Consider the following 15073-nt stretch of genomic DNA (forward strand, 5'->3'; position numbering starts at 1 on the left):
GAGGGGGACAAGAGAAACTGGCACCCGAAGGAGGAAGCGGGACGGTTCTCGAGACCACTGCTGCAACTGAGCCCACCGAGGCAGGGCGGATCCCCCCCACCTCCTCACCTGAAGGTGGCACAGGATCATCAGGCCCACCCGCCAAATGAGATGCCGGCCAACGGCCCAGCTGAGGAGACGCTGCCTTTCCCCCCACTCCAGGATCCGGGGGAAAGAAAGAGCATGGCCAAAAGGAGCGAGGAAAGTCACAGAAACGGAGGGGGGAGGAGGGCACCTCTGTGCCAACCAGAGGAGAGCCAGCCCCCTCCTCGCTTTGGGAAAAGGATGCAGGCGACAAACCAGCTGTGGCTCTTCCTTCTGCCACCGCAGCCCGGTCTTCGCTTCTCATTCTTGGCTCCCGCTCAGCTCCGACACACCGTTTCGAGCCGTCATTTTCTTTTGCTCTCTATGTTTTTTTTTCCTCCCAGCTGGCCAGAGCAAATCCACCTGCCTCCGCCGATTCCTTTGGGCACCACCAACCCCACCTTCCCAGTGCCGCCCTACGGAGAGCCCCCCCACCCCATCTCTCCCGCTTCATCAGTGCCCTTCGGGTTTTGGGGGGGGGGCCTGCTGTGGAGAAACAGGGTCAGGACAATTTGCATTCTCCGGCGGGTTTTTTCAGGAAGCGTGCCAGGATTTCCATCTCTGGAGGTCCCGAGAGCTCTTTCAAGGCCTTTGCATCTCAAGGGGAAAGGAAAAAAAAACAAAACACTCCTCCTGATTAATACTACTATTACTACTACTTAATAATGATAATCCCTCATTACCTGAAAACTCGGCTTCTCGAGTCCTCGAAAGTGTATATCGCGTGTCTTGTTTGTGAAAATGCTTCCTGCTATAGAATAGCTTCCGAACACTGTACATATTTACAAGAAACTTTATATTCGTAAAAAAGGAAAAAAAAAAAAGGAATCAAATCCGTTTCTACTTTTTTATTGTAAAAGCGTGGAGTTTTTTTGTTGATTTTTTTTGGTTTTGTTTTGTTTTGTTTTTGTTCTTTTGGTCCCCCTCAACCACTAGACCTTTGAAAATTTTGGAAAGGGGTCTCCGGCTGTACCCCGAAGCCGTCCCCCTCCCCACCCCTTTAATCCGGCAGGTTCCCACCAGCAAATTGCCCTCCCATCTCTTGGCAAGCCACAGCTTGGTAGGAACGTAAACGAAGATGGGAGTAGCCTTTGAAATTGCCTTTTTTATTATCACAAGACCAGGGAAAAGGAATAGCTCGCACCCCTCCCTTGAAAAGTGATGGAACTACTTGTCGACAGAATAAACGAAATAAAAGACATTTCACACTCTTGCCTGGCACGGGTGCGATGGGCTTTTTCCTTCCGGCTGGAATCTTTTTTTTCAAACTTATCTTAGAGTCTTCCTATGTCACCCACTGCCTTTAAAAAAAAAAAAAAGTGTGGAATTGTTAATAATTTCATAGAATCGTGAAATTGGAAGGGACCTCGGAGGTCTTCTAGTCCAACCCCCTCCCCAAAGCCGGAATCTTTATGCCAAGCTGGACAAAAAGGTCAACGACCAAAAATATACTTTGGTCCAGTTGCCCTCATTTTAACTTTTTTTTTATTATTATTAAACTGGACAAATGGCTGTCCAATCTCTTCTTTAAAACCTCCAGAGCACCGGTAACTTCTGGAGGCAAGCTGTTCCACTGAGTTCATTCTTCTGTCAGGAAATCCCTCCATAATTTCTCCGACAAGCGTCTTACCCCATTCCCCCTTGTAATTTTCACTCCCTGACAGCTGAATTGGGACGCGGTAGCTCAGTGGCTAAGACGCTGAGCTTGTCGATCGAAAGTTCGGCAGTTCAGCGGTTCGAATCCCTAGTGCCGCGTAACGGGGTGAGCTCCCGTTCCTTGTCCCAGCTTCTGCCAACCTAGCAGTTCGAAAGCAGGTAAAAAAATGCAAGTAGAAAAATAGGGACCACCTTTGGTGGGAAGGGAACAGCGTTCCGGGCGCCTTCCGCGTTGAGTCATGCCGGCCACATGACCACGGAGACGTCTTCGGACAGCGCTGGCTCTTTGGCTTTGAAACTGAGAAGAGCACTGCCCCCTAGAGTCGGGAACGACTAGCACATATGTACGAGGGGAACCTTTCCCTTTTTATCGTTTCTCTAAAGTTGCTCAGCGAGGGTTCAGCCACCGACTTTTGTTGCCTGCTTGGAGAAGTTGTGCTAATTTCTCCGTTGCAGCGGGATGGGCAATCCTGCAACCTGTTAGCCCGTCCCACGATGACGCTGCCCATTGATATGAAATCTCAAATTTGTCTTCTCTCCCAAGCCAACCTAGCGAGCTCCGGCAGCGAGGCCACACCGTTCCCTGATGTTCCCGTTTTCCTATCTGGTGCTTCAATTTTTATTTTTATTTTTTTTGGTTTTCCCCTTCCAAACCTCTGATACAATTCAGGATGTACACCTCGGGAACAAGTCACGCTTGGCGAGGGGACGAAACGCTCAGCTTCTCATGTAAATAGCTCTATTTTTTTAAAAAGAAAGCTAGTTTATACAGGGTCTGACGGAACTTCTTCTACAGGGAGCGCGTCTTTATGTGTCTGTCTGTCTCTCTCTCTCATCCAGGAGTTTTTCGACCGTAGCAACTTCCCAAGATGCGTGGACTTCAACTCCCAGAATTCCACCCACCCCCAGTCACCGTGGGTGGATCTCAACTCCCACAATTCTCCCAAGGCTGGTTGGGGAATTCTGGGAGTTGAAGTCCACGCATCTTAAAAGCTGCGAAAATTGAGAAACGCCGGTTTAAATGCAAGCAAGTCAGCTTCAAGGAGTCCCGTCCCCCCCCCCCAAATGGCTCCTTTCGCATTGTGTACCTAACCACCTGTTTGGGCAGGTAAATCAGTAAGGACCCCTCCCCACTCCTTGGATTGACATCCAGCTCATAGCGATGCTCTCTGCGTTAAAGAACCAAACTCCTGCTTTTTGACTTCTGTTGTGCCTAATCTTGAATGTATAAATTGAACGGCAAAATGTTCCTTATTTTTCTTTTGATGTGCGCAGAAAAGAACCAAAATACACTTCTGGAAAGAATTCGTGGCGTTGTTCTGTCGCTGAGGTTTGAAATCTGCTCCTCAAAACATGCCCTGCCCGTGTTTCCATTACAGGTAGTCCTCGACTTAACGACAGTTCAGTTAGTGACCGAAGTTACAACGGCACTGACCGTTAGGACTGTTTTTCCACACTTAACGACCGTTGGCAGCATCCCCATGGTCACGTGATTAAAATTCAGACGCTAGGCAACTGACTCACCGTTTATGACGGTCGCAGTGTCCCGAGGACACATGATCCCCTTCTGCGACCTTCCCGATGAGCAGTCAACGGGGAAGCCAGATTCAGTTAACACCCAGGTTACTAATTTAACAACAGCAATGATTCCCTTAACGACTGGCAGGAAAGTTGGTAAAGTAAGGCAAAATTCACTTCACCAATGTCTCGCTTAGCAGCAGGGTGGATAAAAATCAATGATTTTTTTTAAAAAAAAATTGAAAAAAATCAGATTTTTTTGATTTAAATCGGATTTTTTTGATTTTTATCGAATTTATTTTAATAAAAAACTTTTGGGGTAAAAAATCTATCGTAAGATAGTTTTCTGTTTAAGATACATAAATAATTTAGTTTATTCAGCATGAAATGGAGCTTAGTGATGTAGCAGGAGGCTGTATATTCTGCAACACTGGGACTATCGGTGAGTCAACAGTGGGTCACAGGAGTAGCAGAGATGCCAGTGGCTCTTTCAAAATTATGGTTTAAATCGAGTTGATTTAAATCAAGCCTTTTTACTAGTGATTTAAATTGTGATTTAAATCAACTCGATTTAAATCAAATCCACCCTGCTTAGCAGCAAAACTTTTTGGGCTCAATTGTGGTCGTAAGACGAGGACTTCCTGTATTATTATTTCCCCTCAAAGCACAAAATCGTGACGAAGCGAAGGTTTTCCTTGGCCATTATCCCAGTCCTTTTCCTTTTCTTCACTTCACCTTCTGCCCTTTGAAATTCCACCCTAGCGATTCCCACATTTCCTTGCAGCCTAAATTCCCCGGCTTAGAAAACTAGCCAAACCTCCTTTCCTTTCGTACAGGAGGAAAGATGGGTTTGCACGGCCCCACGGATTGGGAAGTAGCTCTCCCCACGTCTCTTATCTAAGCTCAGGGGTCAGCAACCTGCAGCTCTGAAGCCGCATGTGGCTCTTTCATCCCTCTGCTGCGGCTCCGTCGCTCAAAATATGCGTCACAACCGCCAATGTGCGGCACCCGCCGGCACGCAATTTATTGAGCTTTTCAACCCCCGGTAGGCCAACCATGGCTAAATCCAAGACAAGTTTCAGAAGAAAACAGAACGTTTAACTCGACTACATATGCTAGTTTTGTGACCGCTCAGGAAATAGTCAGGCACGGGAAGGGTTTTGTGGCTCCCGGTGTTTTCTTTTCTGTGGGGAAACAGGTCTTTGAGTGTTTTAAGATTGCCGACCCCTGGTCTCAGCTCTACCTTCAAAAACACCCAAATCTTTCAACGTGAGCAATAAAAACACTTCGAAAAATGTTTGAATTTTGCAGGCAGGCAGGCAGGCAGGAGTAAAGGCGCAACCTCTTTTATTTTTCCACGGTGCCTTTATTTATTAAAAACCCCTTTTCCGAACAGGGTAAATACCAAAGTTACAAGACCGGTGGACCTAAAATACTGGCTGTGGGATGCTGCCTTTTTGAGTGGATCATCCCGAGGAATAAAGCTGTTGGGACGGCCGAGGATCCACCCAACCGTCGAAAGCACCGAGGCTGCTGACTTCCCCTCCTTCTTTGGTCCTTATTGCTGCTGTGATCATGAACTCCAAACTATTTTTTCTTTTTTTTTTTTAAATTAAAAACAAAAACGGCAGGTTTGGCCCTACGGTGACGCTACAGTGTAGGATGAAGACATTTTCCAGAAACAAAATTGATTTCGAGGCCGCCCTCGTCCCCCTCTTTGGCTGTTGTTAAAAAAACAAAACAAAAAAAAAGCCATCCTCTGGCTTTTGGGGTTAGGAAGTGTTGAAGAATTGGATTTTCAAGGTTAATTGGGCCTGCGCCGTTTGGATGGCCTTCGTGTTTCTCGCAGGCATGCTTCGCGCTCGACGGGACAAAAAAAAAACCAGAGCTGCTAAACCTGGATCCAAAGTTGCAGGCGAGGATAAAGCAAGGCAGCCAAGTTCAACCAAACGGGATTCTCTCTCTTTTTTGGGGGGCACGACGACGATGACAGGGATGATGTTGGGGTGATTTGTGATGGCCATTCCCTTCTCTCTCTCTCTCTCTCGGACGAAAGTCCGCTTTCCCTGCCCTCTTTCATATGGGCTTGTACAGCAACGTGGTGACGTATTTCTTCTTGTAACGGTGGGTGGCGCTCAGCACCATCACGCCGTCCTAAAGAGAGGACAAGGAAGCCGTTCAGAAGAATGAGGAGCCACCAAAAGAAGGGCCCCATAGGAGCCCCGGGGGTGGGGGGGCTGGGTCTTACCTTGATGGACAGGGCGTAGAGGTGATTCAGCATGACGTGGTTGGGTTCAGGAAGGAGCGCCGGATCGCACTGAAAACCAAAGAGCTTTGGGTTAGGGCAAGGGTCTGCAACCGTAAACACTCAAAAGAGCCATTTGGTCCTGTTTCCCACAGGAAGAAAAAAAAAAACACCGGGAGCCACAAAATCTGGCTGGGCATGATCAACTCCATGTCACTCCATCCCACCCAGTCACATGACACCCCTAGCCACGCCTACCCAGCCAGTCATTAAGGCAGAGAACTGGTTGTTAACACTGGGAACCACAAAACCCTTTTTCTCCCTCCCTCACCCTCTCCCTGTATCTCTCTCCCTCTCTCTCTTACCCCCTCTCTCCCTCTTCCTTTCTATTTCCCCCCTCTATCTCTCTCTCTCTCTCTTCCCCCTCTCCCTCCTCTATCTCCCCCTCTCTGTATCTGTCTCTCTCTCCACCAGTATCTCTCCCCTTCTCTATCTTCCCCTCTGTATCTCTCCCTCTCTCTTCCCCTCTTTATCTCCCCCCTCTCTGTATCTATGTCTCTCTCTCCCCCACCAGTATCTCTCCCCTTCTCTATCTTCCCCTCTCTAGCCCGCCTCTCTGTATCTGTCTGTCTCTCCACAAGTATCTCTCCCCTTCTATCTTCCCCTCTGTATCTCTCCCTCTCTCTTCCCCTCTCTCCCTCTTCCTTTCTATTCCCCCCTCTCTGTATCTCTCTCTCTCTTCCCCTCTCCCTCCTATCTCCCCCTCTCTGTATCTATGTCTCTCTCCACCAGTATCTCTCCCCTTCTCTATCTTCCCCTCTGTATCTCTCCCTCTCTAGCCCCCCCTCTCTGTATCTGTGTCTCCCTCTCCCCCTGTATCTCTCCCTTTCTCTTCCCCTCTATCTCCCCCTCTCTGTATCTATGTCTCTCTCTCCACCAGTATCTCTCTCCTTCTCTATCTTCCCCTCTGTATCTCTCCCTTTCTCTTCCCCCTCTCTCTAGCCCCCTCTCTCTGTATCTCTCTCTCCCCCACCAGTATCTCTCCCCTTCTCTATCTTCCCCTCTCCCCCTCTCTGTATCTCTTCCTCTCCCTCTTTATCTCCCCCCTCTCTCTGTATCTATGTCTCTCTCTCTCCCACCAGTATCTCTCCCCTTCTCTAACTTCCCCTCTCTGTATCTTTCTCTCTCCCCCTCTCTCTGTATCTCTCGGATTTCCAAAGCCAGGCGAGGAGTGACTGGGAGGGGAGGACAAGGGGCGGGGCCAGCCAGTGATGGGACAGGGAGCTGCAGCAGAGGGGCCAAAGGGCTGCATGCGGCTCCGGAGCCGCGGGTTGCTGACACCGGGGTTAGGGATTCGACCTCAAAAAGGACCCATGGCCAGGATGTTCTCCCTGCCAAAAGTTAGGCTTTCTTCCTGCCCCCAACTTCACTACAAGTAGTCCTCGACTTACAACAGTTCATTTAGTGACCGTTCAAAGTTACAACGGTCAGCTCAAAAAAAAGCCACTCGGGACCATTTTTCCACACTTACGACCGTTCCAACATCACAATGGTGGCATGATTTACGTTTGGATTGGCGTTTATGACGTCCCGGAGTCACGTGATCCCCTTTTACGACCTTCTGACAAGCAAAAGAGGGAAGCCAGATTCGCCTAACATCTGTGTGACCAACTGCAGTGATTCGCTTAACAAACGTGGCGAGAATCAAGTCGTAAAGTGTGGCAAAACTCCCTTAACAAACACCTCACTTAGCAATTTTGGGCTCAATTGTTAAAAACTAGGCTGTAAATCATGTGTGTGTGTGTGACTCACTTAACATCTAGCAACAGTACTTCTGTTCCCAATTAGGGTCGTAAGTCGAGGACTGCTTGCATTAAAGGAGGTATTACAAGAACGGGCATCAATTTATGAAGCCGTCTTCGAGACTTGGCTCCTCGCAGGTTTTTAAAGCCCCTTGAAGAGAAGAGCAGGCAGCCTCCTTAAGGGTCTGAAAAAGCTCTCCCTGCCCACACACAAACACCACAAATTAGGAGCGCCATTTCGGCAATATTCGGATGCAGTTAGAACTAATCCCACGTGGATTTACGTTCCCCTATGACCCTGTCTCTCCCCTCCTCCCTGACCATGTCATAAATTGCATTCTCCAATTAACCACTTTGGCTGGCTGTGAAACCCAACACTCTCCTACTGATTGCGGTCAGGAAGAATGTATGGAATGCACTTCAGTTAGGGAAATCAATCAGCTCCATCAGTTCTTCCCTCCCTCCTGCTCATGGCAACTTGAAAGCTTTGCAAGTTGACACAGGCAGCCTCCTTAAGGGTCTGAAAAAGCTCTCCTTGCACACATACACACCACAAATGTTTAGCATAGGCTTCCCTTGTTTCACACCCAGAGAATGCTGGGAGTTGTAGTCTCAACACAACTGGAGAAGGCCAGGCCAGGCCAAGGAGGGTTACTTGTTTGGCCTGCTTTACTCTCTACTTACGGAAATCCCAGTGTCTTTGTTCAGGATGACTTGCAGCAGGTGGGGGGGAAGGATTGGGGGTGACTTGAACCTCTCTTCCGGCTTGACGATGTAGGGGTCCTGGTGATACGGTCCGGGGGGCGAGCTCGACAGTTCTGGAGAGAACAAAACAGGGATCATATTAAATCAAGGGGTGAAAACTTGTAGACTTCCACTCCCAGAATTCTGGCTGGCTGGGGAATTCTGGGAGCTGAAGTCCACAAGTCTCAAAGTTGGTGGGGAATTCTGGGAGCGGTTGGGAAACACTGGGCTATATAAAGGAGAATACGATGGCTGAGAAGTGGAGGCACTTTTCTACACTGTGGAGGGAAAACCGATGAAAAACATAATATAAACCAGGAGTCAGCAACCTGCAGCTCTGGAGCCACATGTGGCTCTTTCACCCCTCTGCTGCGGCTCCCTATCACTCAAAATATGCGTCACAACTGCCAATGTGCGATACCCGCCGGCACACGATTTATTGAGTTTTTCGACCCTGGGTAGGCCAACCATCGATAAATCCAAGAAAAGAAAGAGGCGCTTAGGAGCCGAGGACTTGGCAGCACAAGGAAACCACAGCCAATCGGTGGCCATCAACAAACGAATCAACCAATAGGAAGCCTCCACATAAATACAACTCGTAAAAGAGTCCAAAGCATGTATTCCAGTAGAGAGAAGTTCCCTGAGGATGGGCTCCATCACGAGTCCAAAAGCTCGGTAGAGTAAACCTCTGGTCCAAGCGACCGACCCAGATTAGATCTCGCAACAAACAGAAGCGGCGTCCTCACTTCCCTTTCAGATTCTTGCACGCGCCGCTTACCTGACACGTCGGAGCATTTTTGGGAATCGACCATTAAAGCATCGAAGACTTCGAAGTCCGTCTTCTTCACTTGGATCACGTTATTGACGGTTCCTAGTTGGCTGGTCACGACAGGCTAGGAAGAGAGTTTGTTAGATCCAGCAGGAAAGTTTGTTAGATCCAGTACAACGTTGCCCTATATTTCCTTCTGTTTTTAGAATAGAATAGAATTTTTTTTTTATTGGCCAAGTGTGATTGGACACACAAGGAATTTGTCTTGGTGCATATGCTTTCAGTATACATAAAAGATACGTTCATCAAGAATCATAAGGTACAACGCTTAATGATAGTCATAGGGTACAAATGATACAAGCAACAAAATTACGGTCATAAGTGGAAGGAGATGGGTGGTGGGAACGATGAGATTAATAGTAGTGCAGACTTAGTAAATAGCTTGACAAGCTCAGCATCCCTGTGATTTATTGCTACGGATACATAAATGGCGGGCAGCCGTTTCAAGAGGGGATGGACCACGGTTGTTATTTCCCCCCAACCAAACTGACAACAAGAAACTTTAACTAAGGAAGAGCTGGAGAGCCGTCAAACGCCGAGTTATCCATTTTTTCATTCATTCCCAGGGCACAAAATGAACCAGATCATCGAATTAAAAAACAAAAACAAAACAAACGCCTTACCTCAGCAGGATCGTGAGTCCACTGACCGTCCACGTAGAACTTGTACTGGTGTTCGCCTTCTGGAAGATCGAGGATCGCTACGAAATTGTTGTGGCTGCGACAAGCGGGAGAAAAGAGACGACCGGTTAACGCCCTAAGGGCCAAATTCAGACATTCAATTCCAACCGACGCAGGGGAGGACTCACAACAGAATAACACGTAAGCGCAACAATCTTGCTGGATGACTTGGGGCCAGTCCCTCATCCCTCATGCACGGGGGGCGGGGGGGGCAGGTGTATGCACGGGGCCTGTGCGCAAATTGCATTTTGCGGATTCGGGGGCGTGCATGCACATATGCACGCGCTTTGGGCCCTCGATCCAGAAAAGGTTAGCCATCACTGCTACAGATCCATTTAACAGACGCCGCTGATATACGAACCGATTCTTCCCCACGGAATAGGAAGCTTCCAGAGTCTCAGTTTACCTCCGAGTAAGCGGGAGTTTGTTCCAGCTGTTGAAGGAGCCCGATAAATAAACTTCCTTGCCTCCGCCGGTCCACCGGAAGACAGTGGGCTGAGCCTGGGTGGGAGCCTTGTCGCTCACCTCCAGATCGTGTTGCCAAGCCAGGAATTCGTCTTTCTCCATCGGAGCCTAGAAAAACAGCAGATTTCAGGAAACGGGTGCTCTGACCTAAGCGTTGACCCAAACCACGAAGCAGACTCCTTGTCCCGACAAAAAAAAACCCTTTTTATTAAGTGACTGTGAATTCCTCTCATTCACATCCAGCAAAGTCTTTCCAGGGAGAATTTACAGTCACGGATCTTATCTGGCTTGGAGAGCTGCTAGGCTCTCCAAAATCTTGGCAAGGAATCTCGGAGAGTCACGAAACAATTAAGCAAACTAATTGTCTCCTGCAAACTCCACTCCCTCTTTTATTCCCTCTGGGAGGGGCCGTTCATCGCCCGCCTGTGGCTTTACTCCTGAGTCGACCCTTGTTCTTTAGCTGTTCCCTTTGTCTGGCAACTCTGCGCATGGACACACTAGGAATAGGCTCCAGCTGTTTGTCTCCCTCACTGATGTCCGACTCCGAAGGCAGCTGACAACTGTCAGACGGCCCTGGCCCCCTCTCTGCCTCCGACGCAGAGCCCTCATTAGAACCTTCCCGAGACTCCAGGACTGGCCGATGTTCCTCCCCAACCTCCTCACTGTCCGAATGTGCTGCCAGCTCCACTGGTGGGCCACAACAGACCAGCATCATTTGGAGAGATCATAGCTTGTGAAAGACCGTGTTAGTGTTGGAGGCCTTTCTACGTGTCCCATCCCCTAAAGAGGAGACGGAAGGGACTCAAGGCAGGGTCTACTGTATATCAGGAGATGGGACTTTCTGGTTTTTCGACAGTTGCAGTTTCCCAGGGTCCCACGATCCCCACTGGTGATCTAACAACCTGCTTCTGAAAATTAAAGTCAATGGGGCAAGTAGGCAAGGAAGGTCATAAATAGCAATCACGCGATGTTCTGCTTAATGATTACCGGAAAAAAGGACATAATACCAGGCACAAGGCAGTCACATGATCGTTGAATTAATTTCATTCCCAGATATAGATCATCATCATTTAACGAGCCCATAATCCCTTGCGGGATGGAGTCTGGGCAACTGAATGGAGCTAGCAGGGTGTTTTAATGGCCGGATGCCTTTCCTGTTGCCAATGCGGAGTTCTGTTCAGCAGATATATTCCCACTGTGCCGAGAGAGAGAGAAAAATCTGCCTCTACTTAGGATCGAACTCACAGCCTCCTGATTGTAAGCTGAGAGCTCCACCTCTAGGCCACTGCACCACTCTCATTCCCAGATATGGATGGGGGAGGTGGGGGGAAATTGGTTTTTGAGATGGTAACGTTCAGCGTTAGGATATTTCTTACCCAGTTAAGAATTCACCTACTTTCATTTCTTCCGCATTGAAGAGGTCAGCATCTTCGGGACTGTCCATCAAAATCTTGGGTCTGTCTCCATCCTTTGATCCCCCGGGGCTGTCTCTTCGAGGGGTCTTATGACCCCCCCGGCCCTCGACTCCGGACCGTTCGCTGCTGGTGTTCCCCATGGCTGTCGAGGGGGGGTCAGGGGATGGCGACGGGCAGGTGGGCAATCTTTTCTTTCGATGTCTGGCTAGTCGCCCTTGTAAAAGAAGGAAGAAGAAACCACACCAGAAAAGAAGGAAAGAAATATAAATTAATAGAAATTAAATTAATAATAATAATAATAATAATAATAATAATGGAGACCCAATAATAATAATAATAATAATAATAATAATAATAATAATAATAATGGAGACCCAATAATAATAATAATAATAATAATGATAATAATAATAATAATGGAGACCCAATAATAATAATAATAATAATAATAATAATAATAGAGACCCAAGAAGACCCCTTAAGGAGAAGGCTACTGAGGTTCCCCCCCCACACCGTCCTACCTCGCGGGGCTGTTGTTAGCCCAAGAAGGGGAAGCTGTGTATGGGGGGAAAGGGGGGGGAAGGAAGGGCTCCCAATTCAACGCCCTAAACCCGAGCTCCTTGCTGGAGCCAAGGAGGCGCCGACGAAGCAGCCCCGCCTTCCCCGGGAGGATCAAGGCGCCGCACTCTGCACATGCTCAGGAACCCCGCAGTAGCCACTCACCTTGCGTCCGACGAGCCGCCGATTGCGAATTCCACCGGGCAGCATTCAAAGCCCGCAGAGGCCTCGCGGTTCACGCCGTTGTTTCCTTCCTTCCTTCCTTCCCTCACGCCGGTTAAAAGAGCAGCAGCCGGTGCGGCTCGCAAACCACCCGGTTCCTTCGCTTCCTTCCGGCCCCGCTCCACTTCCGGTCCCCTCCCCGCCCGTGGCCTCTCCTTCCGGTTCCGGTGCGGGTCACGTGTAAAGGGCGCGCATGCGCCTCAAGAGTCCGGCGTTTCAAAGCATCTCTTCCCCGCTGGCTCTTTTGGCTTCGCGCTCTCGGCTCCTGGCCTTGCAATGACAGCTAGGCGGCCGAGAGGGGGCAGCAAAGAATGAAAGGTAAAGATAGTAGTGGGTGGGGAGAGAGAGAAAGAGAGAGAGTTTCACGCCGTCCCGGGGAATGCTGGGAGTTGAAGTCCACCCTGCCTCTTCATGGGGCAAGAATTTGAAAGGCCAGTGGGGGGGGGGGGCTTTCCACGCGTGTTTCTGAGAATTGGGGTGCAGCCAGGATCAGAAAGAAGGGGGGGGGGAAGGGGATTCCTTCTCCCTTTTCCCTAATGCATGCTTGTCATTATTATATTATATTGACCAGCATTTTTTAAAAAACAAAACAAAACACAATGCAGAAATCAGGTTCCTAATTTTGACTCCCCATCAGAAAAAAAGGGGGACCTTAGAGGTCTTCTAGTCCAGCCCCCACTGGGGGGGGAATCAGTGCTGATAAAGACTTGTGTGAATCTGGGTTCTGGGTTCAGTTTCGGGGCAAATTGCTGCTTCTCCCAAGTCTGCTCAAACAGGACATTTCAGACAAGTTGACTGTCCAGACTTGGGAAGAAGCAGCAATTTGCCCCGAAACTGAACCCAGAACCCAGATTCACACAAGTCTTTAGCAGCACTGATTTCCCACCCACCCACCCCAGTTATTCATCCGGATGCGGAACCGAATTGGGCAATTTGATCCACCTTTTGAGCGCTTCCCAAGGACCTAGACGGATGTTTGGAAGCCACGTTCTTTTAACGGAATGACAGCGTTGGGAGGAACCTTGGAGGTCTTCTAGTCCAACCCCCAACCCCCCGACTCTGCTCAGGTAGGAAAACCCTACATCATTCTGGACAGGTTGATACTAGCTGGATACCCGTGCTTCGCTATGAAACTATGTGATGGGGCTTGATAAATTGACACTTAAAGCTTGGAAATTAATGAGTAGTTACGATCGGTCCCTTCTCTCCCTCAGCCCTGCCCCACAGAAGCCTCCCCTATCCTATCTCCTTCTCTCCCTCATACTTGCCCCACAGAAGTGAAGCCTATCCTATCCTATCCTATCCAATCCTATCCTATCCTATCCTATCCTATCCTATCCCCTTCCCTCCCTCAGCCTTGCCCCACAGAAGCCTCCCCTATCCTATCTCCTTCTCTCCCTCATACTTGCCCCACAGAAGTGAAGCCTATCCTATCCTATCCAATCCTATCCTATCCTATCTTATCCTATCCTATCTCCTTCTCTCCCTCATACTTGCCCCACAGAAGCCTCCCCTATCCTATCTCCTTCTCTCCCTCATACTTGCCCCACAGAAGCGAAGCCTATCCTATCCTATCCTATCCTATCCTATCCTATCCTATCCTATCCTATCCTATCCCCTTCCCTCCCTCAGCCTTGCCCCACAGAAGCCTCCCCTATCCTATCTCCTTCTCTCCCTCATACTTGCCCCACAGAAGCGAAGCCTATCCTATCCTATCCTATCCTATCCTATCCTATCCTATCCTATCCTATCCTATCCTATCCTATCCTATCCTATCCTATCTCCTTCTCTCCCTCATACTTGCCCCACAGAAGCGAAGCCTATCCTATCCTATCCTATCCTATCCTATCCTATCCTATCCTATCCTATCCTATCCTATCCTATCCTATCCCCTTCTCTTCCTCAGCCTTGCCCCACAGAAGCCTCCCCTATCCTATCCCCTTCTCTCCAGAGTTATTTTCAAGTTGGGAGGGGGGAGTAGAACGTCTAACTAATTAGCATAAGACCATGTTAATAATTATATAAGAAATACTAATGATCTGATGTTCATTTCGAAAAATTCTTTCTTAGTGAGCACCTAGAAGCCAAGAGGAACATACGTGGCAAATTTCAAGTTTGTAGGCTTTACGGTTCTGGAGATTTCGTGATTACGGAGTGAGTGATTTTCGCTTTTATATACAGTACATAGATTTGGTGGTGTTAAAAGGTCCTTAAGTCAGGGGTAGGCAACTATGGCCCTTTTATGACTTGTGGACTTCAACTCCCAGAATTCCTGAGCCAGCCATGTTAGCTCAGGAATTCTGGGAATTGACATCCACAAGTCATAAAAGGGCCATAGTTGCCCACCTCTGCCCTAAGCTATTCTGAGTAAAAGCTGCCTTTTGCAATTGACCGATGGGGAAATTTGTCAATGCCGGTGGTACTGAAGTGGTGCTTCGGATGTTTTGGGATGGCGCCCAAGTTGCCTATAGTTATAGGTCCCAGCTTGTCCCAGCTTCTGCCAACCTACCAGTTCGAAAGCAGGTAAAAAATGCAAGTAGAAAAACAGGGACCCCCTTTGGTGGGAAGGGAACAGCGTTCCGTGTGCCTTTGGCGTTGAGTCATCATCACGGAAATGTCTTTGGACAGCGCTGGCTCTTCGGCTTTGAAACGGAGATGAGCACCGCCTCCTAGAGTCGGGAATGACTAGCACATACGTGCAAGGGGAATCTTTACCTTTACCTACCAGCTTCACATGCCACCACGGAGGGCTCAAACACGCCTCTCGAAGCGTGGTCTGATTTCAGCCTTCCAGGCAACTCGGTCCAGGGGCTTTG

General features: G+C 48.8%; 1 protein-coding gene and 1 long non-coding RNA gene across 2 annotated transcripts; one reads left to right on the forward strand and one right to left on the reverse strand.

Annotated features, from left to right (window-relative positions):
• Positions 1-4642: 4642 nt before the first annotated feature.
• Positions 4643-12387, reverse strand: PRKAB1 (protein kinase AMP-activated non-catalytic subunit beta 1). The gene is made up of 8 exons (XM_070950894.1): positions 12201-12387; positions 11459-11691; positions 10004-10170; positions 9541-9634; positions 8867-8981; positions 8029-8162; positions 5546-5614; positions 4643-5451 (listed from the first exon to the last, which is right to left on the reverse strand). The coding sequence occupies exons 2-8, from the start codon at positions 11615-11617 to the stop codon at positions 5374-5376; spliced, it is 816 nt and encodes a 271-aa protein (XP_070806995.1). The 5' UTR covers positions 11618-11691; positions 12201-12387; the 3' UTR covers positions 4643-5373.
• A 105-nt stretch (positions 12388-12492) lies between these two features.
• On the forward strand, positions 12493-14393 carry LOC139321866 (uncharacterized). The gene is made up of 3 exons (XR_011600815.1): positions 12493-12575; positions 13157-13324; positions 14328-14393. It is a non-coding gene; the product is annotated as an uncharacterized lncRNA (long non-coding RNA).
• The last annotated feature ends 680 nt before the right edge of the window (positions 14394-15073 follow it).

The sequence above is a fragment of the Pituophis catenifer genome, unplaced genomic scaffold (genome assembly GCF_029215685.1).
Source record: "Pituophis catenifer annectens isolate HBS135680 unplaced genomic scaffold, rPitCat1.0.hap2 SCAF_10, whole genome shotgun sequence".
Taxonomy (NCBI): domain Eukaryota; kingdom Metazoa; phylum Chordata; class Lepidosauria; order Squamata; family Colubridae; genus Pituophis; species Pituophis catenifer.